The sequence below is a fragment of the Rhineura floridana genome, chromosome 12, assembly GCF_030035675.1.
Source record: "Rhineura floridana isolate rRhiFlo1 chromosome 12, rRhiFlo1.hap2, whole genome shotgun sequence".
Classification (NCBI taxonomy): domain Eukaryota; kingdom Metazoa; phylum Chordata; class Lepidosauria; order Squamata; family Rhineuridae; genus Rhineura; species Rhineura floridana.
The window spans coordinates 11,892,726-11,911,631 of NC_084491.1; the positions used below are offsets into that span (position 1 = coordinate 11,892,726).

Here is an 18,906-nt window from a genome sequence, read left to right on the forward strand (position 1 = left end):
TCAGTGAGTCACTGGAAGGATTGTGCACTAGAAGGAGCCCATTTGTGGTGTGTGAGTAAAGAAATATCCCAAACTTTGTTGCAGCTCTCTTGTATTCTATATGCAACATGTAAATGTATATACTATTGTGTAATGCTGTTCCTGAGCTGCGTAACTGAAACTCATAAAGTTAGATGGTGCCAATTTTATTATGGAACTTGACCTATTTGTGAGGGGATTAATTTGGTGATCCCTGGCTTTGAAGCAAATTTCAGTACTAGGCATATTATGGCCTAGCTACTGCATTGAAAAAGCCCTAATATACTTGCCTTTCTTGCTACAACCCTATAAGTTGAATCAGTAGTATTATCCTTAAATTGTAGATGAAATGGCTGAGACTGAAAGAGAATTATTTGCCTAAGTTTTCTTTCTTTCTTGAATGAATTAATATCCTGCTCTTCCTCCCAAAGGAGCCAAAGACAACGATTCTTAGTGAATTATGTCTGATTGCAGGGCCTTTTTGCTCCTTGCATAGCCGTTGTTGTTGTTATGTGCCTCCAAGTCGACTACGACTTATGGCGACCCTATGAATCAGTGACCTCCAAGAGCATCTGTCATGAACCACCCTGTTCAGATCTTGTAAGTTCAGGTCTGTGGCTTCCTTTATGGAATCAATCCATCTCTTGTTTGGCCTTCCTCTTTTTCTACTTCCTTCTGTTTTTCCAAGCATTATTATCTTTTCTAGTGAATCATGTCTTCTCATTATATGTCCATTTTAGCTTCTAGTGATAGTTCTGGTTTAATTTGTTCTAACACCCAATTATTTGTCTTTTTCGCAGTCCATGGTATGCGCAAAGCTCTCCTCCAGCACCACATTTCAAATGAGTTGATTTTTCTCTTACCCGCTTTTTTCACTGTCCAACTTTCACATCCATAAATAGAGATTGGAAATACCATGGTCTGAATGATCCTGACTTTAGTGTTCAGTGATACATCTTTACATTTGAGGACCTTTTCTAGTTCTCTCACAGCTGCCCTCCCCAGTCCTAGCCTTCTTCTGATTTCTTGACTATTGTCTCCATTTCGGTTAATGATTGTGCCAAGGTATTGATAATCCTTGACAAGTTCAATGTCCTCATTGTCAGCTGTAAAGTTGCATAAATCTGTTGTCGTTACTTTAGTCTGTTTGACGTTCAGCTGTAGTCCTGCTTTTGTGCTTTTCTCTTTAACTTTCATCAGCATTCATTTCAAATCATTATTGGTTTCTGCTAGTAGTATGGTATCGTCTGCATATTGTAAATTATTGATATTTCTCCCTCCAATTTTCACACCTCCTTCATCTTGGTCTAATCCTGCTTTCCGTATGATATGTTCTGCGTACAGATTAAATAAATAGGGTGATAAAATACACCCCTGTCTCACACCCTTTCCGATTGGGAACCAATCGGTTTCTCCATATTCCGTCCTAACAGTAGCCTCTTCTCCAGAGTATAGGTTGCGCATCAGGACAATCAGATGCTGTGGCATCCCCATTTCTTTTAAAGCATTCCATAGTTTTTCATGATCTACACAGTCAAAGGCTTTGCTGTAATCTATAAAGCACAGGGTGACTTTCTTCTGAAATTCCTTGGTCCATTCCGTTATCCAACATATGTTTGCGATATGATCTCTGGTACCTCTTCCCTTTCTAAATCCAGCTTGGATGTCTGGCATTTCTTGCTCCATATAAGGCAAGAGCCTTTGTTATAGAATCTTGAGCATTACTTTACTTGCATGGGATATTAAGGCAATAGCCTGGCAAACAGTTTTTGAGGGACAGTCTCACATATCTTCTCTGAAATCCAGGGGAAATGAGGTCGCAGATAATTCCCTGAAGGCCAAAATAGATGTGGTGCTAATTGCATTAATCCTATAAGTGGGTGCATTTTTGTTACATAAATAACAGTAATGGGGAAGCCTCAGTAACTTCTCTGAAGCTGCTATTTACATTTCATGGATGGATCCCACTGGCACCAGTGAGATCTTCCTTTGAAAGTAAAAAGTAGTTTAAACACCCCTCCTTAACATCTCGTCCCTCATGGCCCCAAGGCTGCTTGGGTTTCCCTGTGGCTGCTATTTACATAACACAAAGGGCACATTAATAGCTTTCATACAATTAATGTAATAATGCCAAGTTTGGCCCACAACAGAAGTTATGTGGGGAAGTTTTGTCAGAAGGTAAGGAGAGCAAGAAGGGGTGTGTGTTTGATAGCTTCTATCTAGCCTCCTCTGTGGCCCAGCAAATTTGACTTGGCTGTTGCTGGGTTTCACTTGCTGCAAAACGGCTGGGAAGGAGCCAGTGGAGAAGGCTGGAAACAGCTGGCCCTTACCAGGCTGATTGGCCCACAGCTTTATTATAAAAGAAGCACCACCAAGGCCTCTTCCCAAGAGAAGTGCCATAAAGAGGTAAGGAGAGCAAGAACTGGGGTGCATGTGAAGCTTCCACGTGGCCCCTCCTGTTGCCCAGCAGCTCATTTGCCTTGGCTGTTGCTGGATTTCACCTGCTTTGATGTCTGAGGAATGAGTCACTCCTAAGTGGGAGACAGGAGTGGCAGACTATACATGTGGAAGGGTCAAGCTCAGTCTCTTTGTGAGAGGAGGAGCACTGAGGGCAACATCCATTTTGGTGAGAGCTTAGGTGAGCTGTTCTGGGCCACACGTGAATAATTGGGACACAGTCAATAGTGGTATAAGCATAGGACAAACATGGTGGAACGTGCTGGAGTAAATGTGGTGAGGGTGAACATCCCACTACAGGTTATTTGTGGGAGGAAGAGGTATGGCACTGTCAGTGATAGAGATTAGAAAAATAGAAGGGGACAATGCCTTCAGGCCATCCGCTCTGCTGACCTAAACATAATGTCTAGATTAACCTTGAGCTTATTCTTGTAGGTAAAAAGGAGCCACGTGATAGGGTCACTAGCCATTAAGATCAAAGGAAGATATAGAGCCTCATGTGTTGGCAGCTGTTCCCAGCATACATACACTCGAGAAACATGTTGCAATCCTGATTTTACGCATATATACCTCATGCACGTACATGACATGTAAGCCCCAATACTGTGTTGGCAATTCTAGGCCATTAGAAAATTTTTTTTTTCTGACAGGTTCTACGTGGCTAGGTCCACATCCTTGCAGGGCTAGATATTGCACAATGTGAATGTTCAGTAACTCCTACAGGTAAAGGATAAGTAGGAACTTTCTTTTTTTTAATTTTACTGCCTGTGCAACTCAAAAAGTGATGAAGATGTGTTGATGGGAGTTCTTAGCAGAATGCTTTCTTTCAATTTCAGGTGCACGGGAATATCACGTCCAGTTTTTTAGTAACCAGCCTGAGAGAGCATGGGTGCATGAGAAACGGGTACGAGAGTACAAAGGACGTAAACAGTACGATCAGCTGGTGGCAGAGGCAGCTAAGCAAGCCAACCATTCTGAAAAACAGAAGGTGTGTACAGTCTGAAATGATAACAGTTTATTTTACCAATAGGCTGAGACAATAACTGTTCAGACAGATTCAGATGAATTTTGTTTTTGTATTTATATCTTGCCAATCAGCCTTTTGTAAAACTTGCAGGTTGCTCCATGGTCTTCTTGTGTTAGGGAAGAAGAGCACAGGGATAGTGCCAATAGCCCTTAAGGTACAAGAAATAGGAAAAACTTGATATGGTGATGGTTGGCCTTGGCTCATGTGGTCCCAAGCCATATAGATGCTGTGGCTCAGCATATACAGTTTGCCATTTGTATGATATTACATACAAAATTTCATAAAATCATACTTGGGTAGCTTGGTCTGAGAAATTAAGAAAACAGTATTTTATAGTTTTAAAATCCTAGAGAAAGGTGGAGTTAAAGGCCTTGTGCGTCTGTCTTGCAATGATAGGACATAAAGGCTAAGACACACTTCTAGATATGTTTGGATCCATATCTGTTAGAAATGCTAATTTTAATTGCAGATGTCCAGTCATTACTGACCACTTGTCTTGTATGCCAGTAGCCTGTTTCTTCCACTTGACTATTCTTGTAGGTGCAAGCAATCTACAACATCTGCTGTTTCTTTTAATGTTAATTGCACTGGTGTGTATTCTGTGTCTAGCCATCTAAAAATTATATAAGTTATGGATGCATCATCCATGTGTCTCCTGGAGTAATTTTGTAAGAGTCTTTTGAAGGCAGTCATGATCTGAGCATGTTAGGGAGGAGGTTTAGCAGATTATGTGGATAGTAGAATAGTGCTTGCACCATCTGTGCAAACAATGGAGTTGTTTGGCTAGATTTAGCCTCCCCAAACTACCTTTCATACTTGTGTTTTGAAACTCAGCCTGCCTATGTTTTCAGCAGCAACACTACAGTATATTGTATTCATGAGTTTCCAAGTGCAGGCATTATCAAAGGGTGGGGAGTAGTAGTTCAAGTACTTGGTTTGTCCACTTGTGTATGAGAGTCATAGTGGGGATTTTGATGTCTGAGTCCTTTAGATGCTTGCAGTGCATTATGAACTTCTCTGACTTTTCCTTATAATGTTTCACACTTCTCCTTCATGATGTGATCATGCTATCCTGTTAGCCCTGACAGATTCAGCTCTTCTGTGTAGTGACATGTTCAGATCAGACCCATGTTTAAAAATGGAAGCTGTAACAAAATAAACAAAACCATCAGTTAGGCATGCTTTGTAGGTGGAAATGGATAAATGGAATAAACCCATCTCCTTTATTTTGAAGATTCGCAAACCAAGGCCACAGAGAGAGCGTGCACAATGGGATATTGGCATTGCCCATGCTGAGGAAGCATTAAAAATGACTCGGGAAGAGAGGATAGAACAATACACCTTCATCTACGTAGATAAAGAGCCAGAAGAGCCTTTGTCAAAAGCCAGGAGGACTGGTGCCCCTAAGACAGAGGCTAAAAAAACCCGGCGATCTAAACCATCGCCTAATGCACAGCCAGAACACACCAGTGAGGTTTTGGCAGTATCCTCTCCATCCAATACTGAAGTGCGGAGACATAGTCAGAGAAGGCAGTCAAGCATGGATGAAGAACCACCTCCTGTGAAAATAGCATGGAAAACTGCTGCAGCCAGAAAATCCTTACCAGCATCCATAACCATGCACCAGGGAACTTTGGACCTTCAGAAATGTAATATGTCTCCAGTTGTTAAAATCGAACAAGTTTTTGCTCTACAGAATGCTGCTGGGAATGGAAAGTTCATTGATCAGTTTGTTTATTCTACCAAGGTAAAGACATACATACTTCCGTAAAGGGAATAAATGTACAACAATATTCTTGAATATTCGCCTTTGTCCCAAAATGTGGTCTTTGCATGTTTGTCTAAAATATTAGGGTGAATTCTTCTGCCTTAAAATGTCAGGGGTTACATTATCCCATGCTTGCTAAACCAGATTTCTGTATTGATATGTAATGTGAAATTAGGTGCCTTTCATGAGAGTTGTTCCATGTAAGTAGTGGATAGTGCTCAGAAAATCAGCATGCTTCTTCCACACCCAGTTTTGCATCTTTAGCAAAATACCTCATCATCTTCTCTTAGGCAAATATATGTGAAATATGCAACTGCTTAAAGTCCCTGTAAAACACTGGCAGCAACAAAAAGCATTATATATATATCCACAGTCTTTGGCAAACAAGAAGTCTGTGACCCAGTCCTTTCTAATTTCAGAAAAGCAAGATAATTCAGATTAGTGTTCTTTATTGGTTCTAAAGATACTTGCTTGTTGTTAAATTATGATCTTAAATCAAACCAACTTTTAGGCCCTTTTGGATCAGTTTGTATTTTTGATTTGTGACTAACTAGTACAGGTCCACAAATTTAGCTGTCCTTGGTAGCCAGATGAAATTTGTGGTTGCTTCTGACTTTCCCCCTCCCATCATGGACAGGGGCAGGACCTTATTCCTGAAATTGTGCTGAGTTTGTCTTGCCAGATTAAAAAGTTCACTCACCACTAGCAAGCTAATGAGTGTATTTGTCGACTCCAGGTGGTTAGTGAGAAAGAGAGAGAGACTGGATAACATTACATTTTCTTCATTTTATTGGACTCTGCAGGTTGTCATCAGGTGTCAATTAATAATGGTGCATTTTTCAGTTGTCATTAATTCAGATCAACCAAGCCATGGTTTTGGAGGCTCAGGAGCCTGCTTCTAGTTTTCCCCTCTGCTTGTTTTCTTTCTCTAATCATAGTTTGCCATGACTTCTGAATTGACAAACTATGGTTAGCACCTTGCTTCCAGACTATGACTTGCAAGTACACTTCAAACCATAGTTTCAAATCATGGTTTGGAGGCAAGGTGTTTAACCATGTAACAAACTGGGATATTCTCTACTTCTACACAAAGGCATCTGTTGAAATAGTGGATGCTAAGAACACACAGAGGAAATCTATCTTCATGCCCTGTGTATGGGTTTCCCAAAGCATTTGACTGGTTGCCATTGAAAATAATACTGGGAACAATATCTTTGGTCTAATTGTGTTGGCTGCCTGGGGCCCCTTTGGGAGGAAGGGCAGGATTATTAGTATTAGTATTAGTATTAGATTGCTTACTGTCTAAAAGATATCAAAGTGGTTTACAATAGAATACACAAGGTATTCTACATATCAAATTAATTTACAAAGCAAAGGATATAAATGTAATAAATAAAGAAATCTTGCAAGGTAGTGCTTATGGGGCTAATTCTCACAAACAGTAGATGCAGTAGTAAACTTGTATCTGGACTGTACCACTTCATACATCAGATAGAAGCTCATGGGCCCCCACCTGAACTCCCTGCATATAGAAAACTAACAAGATTATGGAGGAAGAACCCCTAGTTTTCTATAAGCAGTAGGTTTTAACAAAGTATGGAGGTTCATTCAGTCTTGTGAGCCACTACCTGCAGCCTGAAACAATAAAACCTAGATACAAGTTTATCATCTTATCTGCTGTTTTGTGAGGCCATGGACATGAGTATTCCCAAGAGGAAAGATGTTTGAGAAGTGAATAAAACACATATACAAATGGGGATTCATAGGCACTTGCAGTGGGTGGAGGGCACCAGGTATAGGAAGAATGTGCACTCCTTGTGAATGCCACACAGTGTTCACCCCCACTCTCATCATTCCCCTTCATACAGGCACATGCACATACCCATATTTATATCTAGGTACGTAGAGTTGTCCCTCTCAGGCATGCACATATACATGTATCCCAGTGGGTGGAAGGCCAGCACAGAAGCAGGAAAGGGCCTCCTTCTCTTTCCTAGCCTTCGTATATATGGGGTGCTGAATGCTCCATGGCCACTCCTAATGGTCAGTTTTCCTTTTTGGTCTTATCCCTTCCTGGCATCCCACTTTCTCTTCTTTCCTGTTCAGAATGTTTCTGGCCACCCAGCCTTCCTAGGATGATTGCTAAGTCAGCTCAGGAAAACTGGGTGAAGTCTGTGAGATACTTGGCAACACCAGTGGCATGCAAGGCAACTATGCCAGCTTCTGGACTGAAAAAGTCCTGAGGATGAGAGGCTAGCGCACAGTGGCTAACCCTCATCTGCTGTTTTGAGGAGGGAGAGTTGCTTGACATCGTCCTTCCCGCAGTACTTTTTTGGGAACACCTGGAAGGACTCACCCATTAGTACAGACCTGTAGCATGCAGGATTATCCTCTCACTTTGAAGGGGTTCTGTTTTATATAAACAGAATTGCATATGTATAATGTATTTATAAATATGACTATTTGAAAGTGTTTATTTCATAGATGCAATATTTAGTTGGAAGGACTAATCCAGTAATTGCTGACTGAGTCTTTTTTATTGATAACAGGGTATAGGAAACAAACCAGAAATAATCATCAAGGGGCAAGACAAACTCACTTCCATCTCAAACCAGCGAAATGAAAGAGCCTCCTCACAAAGTGCACCCTCTCCCGAAACATCTTCTGGGTTGGCAAGTAGGTAAAGTTTGCAACTCCTGGGTCACATCCAAGTAAATCAGCCATTCTCAAAAGGCATACAATTGGGGAAATTTTCAGAATACTGTAGCCATAAGAATAGCTTGACTGTGTAAAAACTGTGGCTAATGCATCATGTGAAGCTTCATGGAAAAATTATTTTTGGGGTGGCAGGATTTGAGGCCACTAGGATGAAGCAGGTTAAGCATTAAAGGGATTCTCATTTCAGCCACGCTATCTTAAATTGATGGAATACAGGCTTTTATATTTAATTTTATTACATGCTTTTATCTTCTCTTTCTCTAAGGGTCTCAGAATATCATTATATGATATTGTCCCATTTTTATCCTCACAACAATCCTGTGAGGTAGCAGAGAGTTGCAGTGTGGGGGAGCCATATCAATTTGTTGCGGCAAAAAACAGCAATGTGTCTTACGGCACCTTAAATGCAATCTGATTTCTGGAAGTCCACAAACACTTCTGTACTCAAGTCCACAAACGCTACAAAACTGTTTGTTTTTTCCTGTGAGGTAGGTTAAGTGGAAAAATACTGTGTGGGGATTTGAACTTAGGCATCCCCAGTCCAAGTCTACAACTCCCATCAATCCCAGTCAGCATGGCCTATGTGGTCAGGGATGATGAGAGTTGGAGTCCAATAACATCTGGAGGGCACCAAGCAGGCTACCCCAACAGTAGACTACACAATGCTTCTCCTTCAAGTCTCTTTGTTCTATTACTGTCTTGGTACTATCTTGATAACACTTATTTCCTCCACCTAAACTTTCCAGGAGTCATAGGTTGATAATTCTGGACCCCAAAAGTGTTTCACAGAAGGGCAGTTGTATGTTTAAAACCGTGTGTATTTTATTCAGTACTTCACTATTTGGAGGGGCAGCTGCAGAGTCATAAATAAAAGCAGTCTTGGCAATTCTGTCTAGCTTTAAACAGCACAGTAGGTCTCTTGTGTGGGGTTGTGTTTTGATTTTTAAATAGTACTGTGAATTATATTTAAAAATCTAATATCGTACAATTAGCGGGATTGGGGATTTTCATTGAATGGTGCCATCTTTATCCTAACGCTCATGGTAGCAGGTTTTTTAGAAAACTCCTCAGAGTTTCCAGTAGGCTAATACTACCTGGAAGGCCCTGGAAGCAGTTATAAGGAGCTGCCTAATTCGAAGTCAGACTAGTGACCTGGTTATCTCTGTATAGTCAAACTCTGACTAGGGCAGAGGTTTTATGTTGCCCACTCTCCTGGCCAAACCTTTTAACTGGAAGTATTTGGGGACTGAACTGTGGGCCTTATACATGTGCAACATACAGTTTGCCGCTACTGGCATGCATTCCCTCCTGTGGAAAGAGATGTTTTTGAATGCCTCTGCGCATCCCATCAGAGAGGGAAATAGCCTTGTACCACAGTAACAGATGGACTGATGGATAAACCAAACACAGGTTGACCTTTTACAAATGGCAGAACCCCCTCAAACTTCTTCCTACTAGGACTCAAATGCGATCGTATGTTTAATGTCATATCTTAAGCATTTGTTGATGAAGCACATCTGATCTGAGCTGGTATCCTAGATGAGCAAAGATTGAAGATTTGAATGAGGCCTTAATCATTTTTAGTACACTCACCCAGTGCCTCCTTTTAAATGAATGGGAGTTGTGCAAGAGTGCAGCTGTATTCTCACAATGATGCTAGTCATTTTAACTTGGACTGTGCAAAGAAGAGATTTTGCTTTCCCTATGTATATATGTGTTTGTTTAATTGTGGGGAAAGAAGCTCCTTGGTATATTCTGTAGGTGTCTAAATACCAACAGAATTCTATTTTGTGACTGTTTGAATATTGCTCATCTCCAAGATGCTTTGTTTTCCCTATTTGTCACCATTCAGTGGTCCAGACAGTGGGATGATCTCTCTGTCCTCTAGGAGGCAGTTCTTTTAGAAGAAAGACTCAATGGGGGCTGGACTAAGAGGCACCTCCCTAGAGCCAATCTTTCTCCTGCCTCTGCAGCAAATGGCCACGGACCACTGCCTGGTGAATAAATAGGAGAATCCTCAGGTAAGAAACTCAATTTTCATATGTCTTTCCAAAATGATTACAAGTAGTGCTCAGTTGTCTCCTCATTTTCAAAGAGCTGATTCACATGTCACGCTAAGCCAGGTGTGTGGAACCTTTGGCCCTCCAGATATTGCTGAACTGCAACTCCCATCAACCCTGGCCATTAGCCATGCTTGCTGAGGCTGAAGGGAGCTGTAGTTCAGCAATATCTGAGGGTTCCTCACACTTGTGCTAAGCCAGCCTTTCCCAGCTAGTGGGTCACTAGGTGTTGCTGGACCACAACTCCCATCAGCCTCAGCCAGCATTGCCAATGGTCAGGAAAGATGGGAATTGTGGTCCAACAACATCTGGTGGCCCACTAGTTGGGAAAGGCTGTGCTAAGCCCTACTTTGTTTTAAACCATGGTGTAATTGTGCAAATGCCTCTTTCATCTTACCCCCACCCCTGCAGATAGCATGACTTCTTGTGTTTTGCAAACCTGGATCGTAGCTTGTTTTAAACAATCCATGAGTGGTAAGCCAGAAACAAGTCAAAGTTTGTTCTTTGTTTCTGGCTTAACACTCATGCTGTATTTGAAACACACCAAACCACAAACTGGATTCACATGACACGAGAAGCCATTCCATGGCATGTTTGTGCCACATGCAGCATCCGCGGAGGCAAGCCACACAGGGAATGGGAGCCATGATCACTGTTTATCCATGGTATGAAAAGAGCCTGTTTAGTGTGATACACATCACAAAAGCCACATTCCCAGAGCATGTACGTTTGTTTTTTATTAATAAATGTATACCCACTTTTCCTCCAAGGAGCTCAAGGTGGCGTACATGGTTGTCCTCCCTCTCCATTTTATCATCGCACTACCCCGCGGGGTAGGTTAGGCTGAGAGACAGTGACTGGTCCAAGCTTTGTAGCAGAGTGGGGATTTGAATCCAGGTCCCAGTCCAACACTCAAACCTCTGCACCACACTGGCTCTTATGTGAAATAAGCTATGTGCCTGAGTGTGTTTAGGATGCCATTTCTGTGTATTGTTGATTGCGGGGCACGTGACTTCGAGGCAATTTGAGCTCTAGCATATCTCATTCTAGAAATTAAGCATTGACAGTAAATCTCTTGAGTCTGTCTGTTTCAGTCCTGTGGCATGTCAGAAATTAATATAGAATCTGCTAATGTAGAATGTGGCTACATCTGCTATTGTTTGCCCCAGGATTTTTTAACGTAACGTGAGTTCTCAGCATTTTTTTATCCCGTTTGAGTGAATTGGGTTTTTCATATGCTACACAGCACAGTTTTTTTGATAGCTTTGTGCACCCTAATTGCTCTTGATTCAGCCTACATTTCATGCCTTGAATGAACAATCCTAGGCTTGGAGAAATTAGACTGTATAAGAGTATCCTTTGTGTGCTTCCCATCTTCAACCTATTCTACAGTGTTCTGAAATGTTGCACTAGAATATTATCTGCTGCACATTGACTAAATTTATCCTAAGGAAGGATGCGGAGCCTGTGGTTCTCCAGATGTTGTTCGTCACCAGATCTCATCAGCTGCAGCCAGCACGGCCCAGTGTTCAGGGATAATGGGAGTTGTAATCCAACAATATCTAGGGTCCTCAGGGTTCCATCCTTGCCCTAGGATTTGTGGATTCAGAGAGAGGGGAGTCTGATGTTCATATAAAGATGTGCAGAAAGATCACCTACATAGGAAATACTTTGAACATAAAATTCAGAACGTATTTCCGTTCGTGGGGTAGCTGGTAACCTATCAAATTCAAACATGTTCATAGTTGATTTAAAAGGTTCTGAACATGAAAAGTCACCCCTTCCTGATAGTTTGAATTCTAGACTTCCCTTTTATCTTCATATTAAAGCTGGTCTTTTCCCGAACTCAGGACTCTCCCTGAAGCACTGAGATGTATTGCCTGCAGCCAGAACGCCACCTGGCAGATTAAAGTCTATGCACTCAAAGAAGAATGTAGAGAAATCAGGACTTTGCTATTGAACGTCATCCCTCATTGAGGAAAGAGAGCAGAGAGAGAGAGAGAAAGAGACTCCTGTAATGGAAACCATTCTCTTCCCTCAGGTTCTGTAGAAAAGAAGCAACAGAGAAGATCAATACGAACTCGCTCAGAGTCTGAGAAATCCACTGAAGTTGTGCCAAAGAAGAAGATCAAAAAGGAGCAGGTTGGCTTCCTCCATGTAGAGAGTTAAAATATACTGTATTAATACTTGTTGTGGCTTTATATTGATGCCTTTTTTATTTCCACTTCCCCCCTCCCCTCCCTTTTCCCCAGTGGGTTTGCTTTTGGACTATTCCTCCTGAGATCCATCCCCTCCGTAAATATTGCTGTTAACTGGTGTCCCTTTTCAGAATCAATCATACTTTGGATAAATGGGAACACAGTGACACACAAAAGACCTCCTTGTGAAGCTGATACTTTTTACTTTTGCTATTTCTGTTATGAAGCAGAGTGATTTTATATTTCAGTGTTTTCTCTGGAAATGCTATCAGCTTCTTTCTTGTCCTATCCTTGGTTTAGCTGCTGGTTTGTATTGAGGGTCTAGTTTGTTTTCAAAGCAAAGTTAGATGGATTTGTTTGGTTACTCTTGAAAATTGACTCTGAGCATGATAATTATTTAAAGACAAGAGCCTTTTATGTTGGCAGTAAGGAAAGAGCATCACTGTGGATTGATTTTTTTTTTTTTTTTTTTTGTATTAAGGAGAACCAACATGTACAGGGCATTCCTTTTTAATATGGACCTCAGAAAGGCAGATAATTGCTTTTGAAAATAGCCAGTTGCAAGTGAAGAAGTATAGGCAAGTTGCATAAGTTTGCCACCCATGCGATCTATGGATTTTGCAGGTTTCAAGAAGGTTATCGTCATTGTTTCAACTGCTTCAGTTTGCTCCAATTTTCAGTACAAGGGCAACCCACCTTGAAACATTGTGTAATAAACATTCCCTAACACAGTTCTTTCAAGAGCCAAGTCATGTTGGAAAAGTTCCGTTTCTTAAAATATAAACCTTAAGCGTTGCACCTGATTTCTTGATTAGTTGAGAGGCTCAAAGTACATCTTCACTCTTCTATTTAAATATTAGTTCTGTTGCTGCCCTATAGGACACTTCTGTGGTCGGATTTCCGAAATGGTGGAGGTTTCCAAATGTTCAATATTTAATTTGAGAAAAAAAGTTGTGTTTTAGTCATATTCTTTTAACCTCCACCATTTCGGAAATCCGACCACAGAAGTGTCCTATAGGGCAGCAACAGAACTAATATTTAAATAGAAGAGTGAAGATGTACTTTGAGCCTCTCAACTAATCAAGAAATCATGTGCAACGCTTAAGGTTTATATTTTAAGAAACGGAACTTTTCCAACATGACTTGTTTTATATATATATATATATATATATATATAAAAAAACTCTTGGCATCAATTGTTGCAATTTCCCTTTTTAATGATAAACTTGTAGTAATTTATATATTTTTAAATTAACCACGGTACAAGAACCACATGTCATTGTTCCCCAAGTAGTCGTGCTTGCTTTATACTATGTAGCTAATTAAAACAACATAGTATATTGTACTCATGTTTTTCAGACGGAGCATATAGCCAGGAATCTTAATGGTCAGAGATGCACTGTAATGCATAAGCTGGTTATGTTATATGTTCAGAAAGGCATACTGATATTTTAGAATTCTGCAACCATATTTGTTTCCCAGGGTCAAGCTTTGTTGCAGTGAATTTCCAAATTTATTCTGCATCCTTTCGGTTTTAAAGTTATAACTGGAATTTTAATTACAAATGAGAGATGCAATGTTAATTCTGTTGCAGTGAGTGGTAGCAAAATACAAGTGATTGTTTAGATTTTATATTTGTATTATCAATTGTATCCTATACAAACCCTTCCATTGTATGTTTTTATCCATTGTACAACAAAATAAAATATTTTTAAAAAATGATAGAATAATCCTTAATAAATATTTATGAGACGTGTTTCTTACATGCATATGTAATCACACTGTGGAGAATTTTTTTTCTTTTCAAATTATGGTTTCTAGCCTAAAAGCAAGATCTTAGCAAAAGAAGCTGCTTGCAACTACCAAATTCACACCTTGGGTATACTCTGGCAGAAAGTCGCCTTCCAATGTAGGATCCAAGACACTGATCACCAGGTCACGAATTGCTTTCGCGAGGCCACCAACTTGTCTAGCCCAAGCGCTGTGCCGACCTTGCATTTCCAGCTGTATAGAGGCCTGCAATGCGCATTCTCTGCCTCCTGCTCCCCTCTGCCTTTGCAGCACTCTATACAGAGGAACAGCCCATGGGCCTCAGAAGCTCAAGTGCTTGCTGAGTAGAAGTGCCTTTTTTTAAAAAAAACGGGGCAGTAAGCTAAGTGTTATGTGGAACTTGAGTGTCCTTGCTTCTCTTGACTTTTCTTAGCTGTTGTGAGGTGTTTCTGTAGCCTGAGGCATGGCTGCTAAAAAAAACCCTTGCCTGCTTCCTGGACCAAAGATAAAACCATCCCATCACTTAGTACAAAAAGTGAATGATTTGAAGTAAAACAGTTACCTCGTCACCCAATTTGGGGAAGGCAGGATCAATTAAATGGGCTCCTTCTAGGAGGAAGGGCGGGATATAAATTTAATAAATAAATTAAAAATCCATAAGAGGTGGATCAGAAGCAACCTGTTTGGTGGGGTGGGGTTGGGATTGGGGTTGGGAGAATGGGCTGACAACATGTTCCACGTTTGCTAATTGCTTGAATTGAAATTTCATTTCTTCTTATACTAGGGGACAGGATATTCCTCTATTAACTACTTCTTGTTGTTTTTTGTCCAAATAGGTAGAAACAGTCCCACAGACAGCAGTGAAGACTGGATTACAGAAAGGTGAGTGCTGCTGCTTATAAACCAACACATGGTATACAGCCTATTCATTTTTATTCATCTATGCCTTTCATGTTGTGTAAGTATGAAGTAGTCATCTGTTCTTGTAGCTCCACGTCTGACAACCATCTGCCTAATATGTTTTTCAGTGTGTACACATGAATGCAACGTAGGACTGTGCTGCGGTGTGCAACTGTGCCTCATTGTCACAATTCCTTCTTGGCTCTTGCTTTTTTTTTCTTTATGCTACTTTATAGATTATTGCTTATTGGGGAAATAGGGAAACGGGCTTCATCCTAGCCTTAAGACATTTTGAGTGTTCTTCACCTAAATACAAAAGAACTTGCTTGTCAGTTGGTTTGTTCGCCTACTGCCCAGTGCTAACCAGATAAAATTAAAAGGGAATGAACTGGGTCCCCGGGCACAGGGAAAACAGCATGCACTTAAGATTATTTTTGAAAGCTTGGAAAGCAACAGGCATTCCCTCTTGATCTTTAGCATTAACAGTTAATGCAGTGAAAGAGCCCAACTGGATCAGACCAAAGGCCCATCTAGTCCAGTATTGTGTTCACACAGCAAGTGATATTCAGAGGCATCCTACCTCTGATGCTGAAGGTAATGTTTACTTATTATTAAAAGCATTTTTATTATATTCTTCAGCTGGAAAAAAAAAGACTTATAGGGTGGCCAAGAAATAATCAATGTTAAGACAGGCTTAGAATCTAAAAGACAATAGGATTGGAAGGGGGGGGAGCTCAGACACTAGTTCTTAATTTAAGAGTTCTTATAATGAGTAGCTGGATGGATCGATTGGGAGAAGAGCCAAAGTCCTGGTCTTTTAGCAGGGCCATTAGAGAGGACCTGCAATTTCATGTCTCCCTTTCTGTAGCCTTATGGAATGGCTGTGGATAAATGGCAGTTATGGGAGGAGCCTGATGGATCTGGGCTCTCAGCAGAGCAGATGGAGAAAGACCCTGCTGAAGCCCTCAGGACGAGCGGCATTGGGCCATAGCCTCTCCTGTATTGCACTTGCCTGGAAGAGCTAGGAAATGGGTTGGCTGTTGAGTAGGGATCCAAAGGCCTACGCAGCTGGTTCCATGTGCCCCGGAAGGCTTTGGACTTAACGGTTCTCAGACACTCATGCATATAGAAAACTGCTTTTGGAAGTGAGAGGACTATCCCAAGCATTTTGTAATTTGGTATGGAGGTCTCATTTCAGAGGAGTGGGATAGTTCAGGGAGTAAAAAAAAAAATTCCTCTGACCTTTAGGCATTCTTAAGTAGCTCTATGGATTTTAACTTGTCCAGACGTAAAGAGGCTCTGGTAGGAAAGCACGCACACACCACACGCAGTCCCCGATGTCTGTAATTTGAAACAGGTATGTCCTTGGTCTTTTCCACTGTACTATATATGTACAGTAGGATGTTACATTGATGTAAGCTTGCTTCTGGTATGGCCTTTTGTGTGTAAGACCAAACAAGTTGCAGGAAGTGTAAAAAGTATCTTTGTCTATCTGGACTGGCTCAGGATTTCATGGTCACCATGACAACTATAGGTCTGTCCCAACATGTTGTTGTCCCTTCTGAGAGAGGTTTGGAGGGTGGTGACAAGGGAGAAGACTTTTCTGCCGCCCGCCGCCCCCCCCAATTTATGGAATGCTCTTCCTTGCAAGGCCTCCCTGGTACCAACATTAACATCCTTTCAGCTTTAGCTTAAGATGTACCTCTTCTCCAGACATTTGAGAGAATATTATTACCATCCTTATTGCTGTTTCTGTGTTATTTTGTTGTTGTTGGGGGCGGTATTGTTGTTTTAGTGTTGCATTTGGTAGCATGTTTTTTAATTGTGTAGGCAAGTCACTTTGCATTAGCAAAAAATTCATCAACATTATAATACAATAAGATCTATTATCAGTATCTATAAAGTGCTGTAAGCCTTCGGTCTGAAGAATGGGGTAAAAATGCTATAAAAATAGATCAACTGTCAACCCCCCTCTCTTCTTGCCTTTTAGACGTGTGAAAACCTTTTTGTTCAACAAGATTTTTTATGATTAAGCATTATTGGCTCTACCCTGACTATTAGATTCTCTTTTTATAAACTTTTTATGCTTATGCACTTTATAACATTCCATTTTAATTGTTTTTTATTGTTTTTAGTGCTTATATTATAAGCAGCCTTGGAAAGAATGTGTTTTGAAAGGCAGGGTATAAATGAGTGAAATAAATACCGTAAACTGCACTCACCATCTGCTACCCTCTTCTTCCTGTGCATCCTGGGGTAGTCAACATGGTGCCCTCCAGATGTTGTGGACACCAGCTCTCATCAACCCCAGGTAGCATGGCCAGTGGTCAGAGATTATGGGAGTTGTGATCCAAAGCATCTGGAGGGCTACCTGTTGACTACCTCTGACTTATCCGGTTGTTAAAAAAGCATAATGTTGGTAATGGAAAGAGTACTGTTTTCAGAACTATGGGCTGGATTGGCTTAATCTTTTAAGAATTGGAATTATCTTAGTTGATTAGTTGTAATCTTAAAAGTGTTTAAACTAAGTGTGGAGTGTCTTGGCAGTTTCATCCTTGCGTTTCTCTACCCAGACCTCTAGTTTCTCCTTCAGTGATTAATACATTTGAGAGATCTTGTAAGATTAATTCCAGTGTGTTATATTAAGGTGCCAGTGAGATTTCAGATTCTTGTAAGCCTCTAAAGAAAAGGAGCCGTGCCTCAACAGATGTAGAACTGACTAGCTCAGCATACAGAGATACATCTGACTCTGATTCAAGAGGTCTTAATGATCTACAGGTAAATGTTTCATATTTCTTCATGAGCTATGAAATCGGCATATAACTGATGATAGTCAATTTCACATAATTACTGCTTGATTACTTAGAGCATTTTACTTTGCAGGTAGGAAAGATTGATCATAGATTAACATTATGGGCAGAGTTGCATGTTTATTGTGTATTTCCAAAAATGGGAAAAACTGGAAAGCTGGTTGCAACATAACTTCCTAATAATCTCAACTGGTGCTTTTTTAAAGCAAGTTCCTTGCCATGACTGTGAAAATATGCAGTTTGGCTCCTTTCCTCTCTCCCAACTGGCAGTCTAAATTGTATAAAAAAGACGCTCATTTCCATGCCACACAATTCAGCTTTTTTATTGCAGAATTTGGTGCAGGTCTTCTCCCCCCCCCCTCCTTTTTATTTTAGCACAGGCCATGAGGTTTTCCTCATGTACACAATTGTATTGACTGGAAGTTTGGAAACAGCAGAGCATACTTTTGAGTTGATTCAACATGAGAGAGAGGACATTTCATGGAAACTTTCAATGTGTATCATATGATTAGGGCTTTCTCTTTTAATCAATGGCATTTATGTTTCTTATAGCTTCCCTTTTAAAAAGTTGGCAATATAAAAATGGCTGTGGGCACTTTCTTTTTTAGGGTACTTTTGGAAAGCAGTCAGACAGCCCATCAGCTGCAGCAGATGCTGATGCTTCTGATGTACAGTCTGTGGATTCAAGTTTATCAAGAAGAGGTTCTGGGACAAGTAAGAGAGATACCGTTTGTCAGGTAAATGAAAACTGTAAATCTACCAAATAGATCAAGGCTGCAATCCCGTACTTGCGCTCCTGGAAGCAAGAGTAAGTGAGACTTAATTCAGAGTAAGCCTGCATAGGATTGAGCTCTGCAGCTTTCAGATAAAACCTGTTGGGACAAGACTAGATCAGCACAAGATCATGCTACAAGCCATTTAAATCCCAAAATGAGCTGGACAGCTATTTAGCTGATCCAAGCTGCTGTTTGGAAATACATCTCACCTTTCTTACATACTTTCTACTCCATTTCCAGTAATATGCCTCTTAATTATTTTTCTCTGTTTTTTTGTCTCTGGCAAAATGGTCCATTGGCCTCACCTGAAGGGTGATTTTCACAGGTACACCTGCCATCACTTTGGTACTACTGCCATCTAGCGTCCGTAGGCAAGAATGCACTGGAGTCAAAACCTCAGGCCT

General features: G+C 40.7%; 1 protein-coding gene across 4 annotated transcripts in view; it reads left to right on the forward strand.

Annotated features, from left to right (window-relative positions):
- Positions 1-18,906, forward strand: part of NSD3 (nuclear receptor binding SET domain protein 3) — a 101,140-nt gene that overhangs the window by 27,509 nt on the left and 54,725 nt on the right. For all 4 annotated transcript variants that reach the window (XM_061593530.1, XM_061593531.1, XM_061593533.1 and 1 more), the window contains 7 exons: positions 3,312-3,463; positions 4,737-5,249; positions 7,820-7,946; positions 12,090-12,190; positions 14,853-14,898; positions 17,564-17,694; positions 18,335-18,463. In XM_061593530.1, coding sequence (XP_061449514.1) covers positions 3,312-3,463; positions 4,737-5,249; positions 7,820-7,946; positions 12,090-12,190; positions 14,853-14,898; positions 17,564-17,694; positions 18,335-18,463 — 1,199 coding nt within the window. The remainder of the gene's footprint in view (positions 1-3,311; positions 3,464-4,736; positions 5,250-7,819; positions 7,947-12,089; positions 12,191-14,852; positions 14,899-17,563; positions 17,695-18,334; positions 18,464-18,906) is intronic.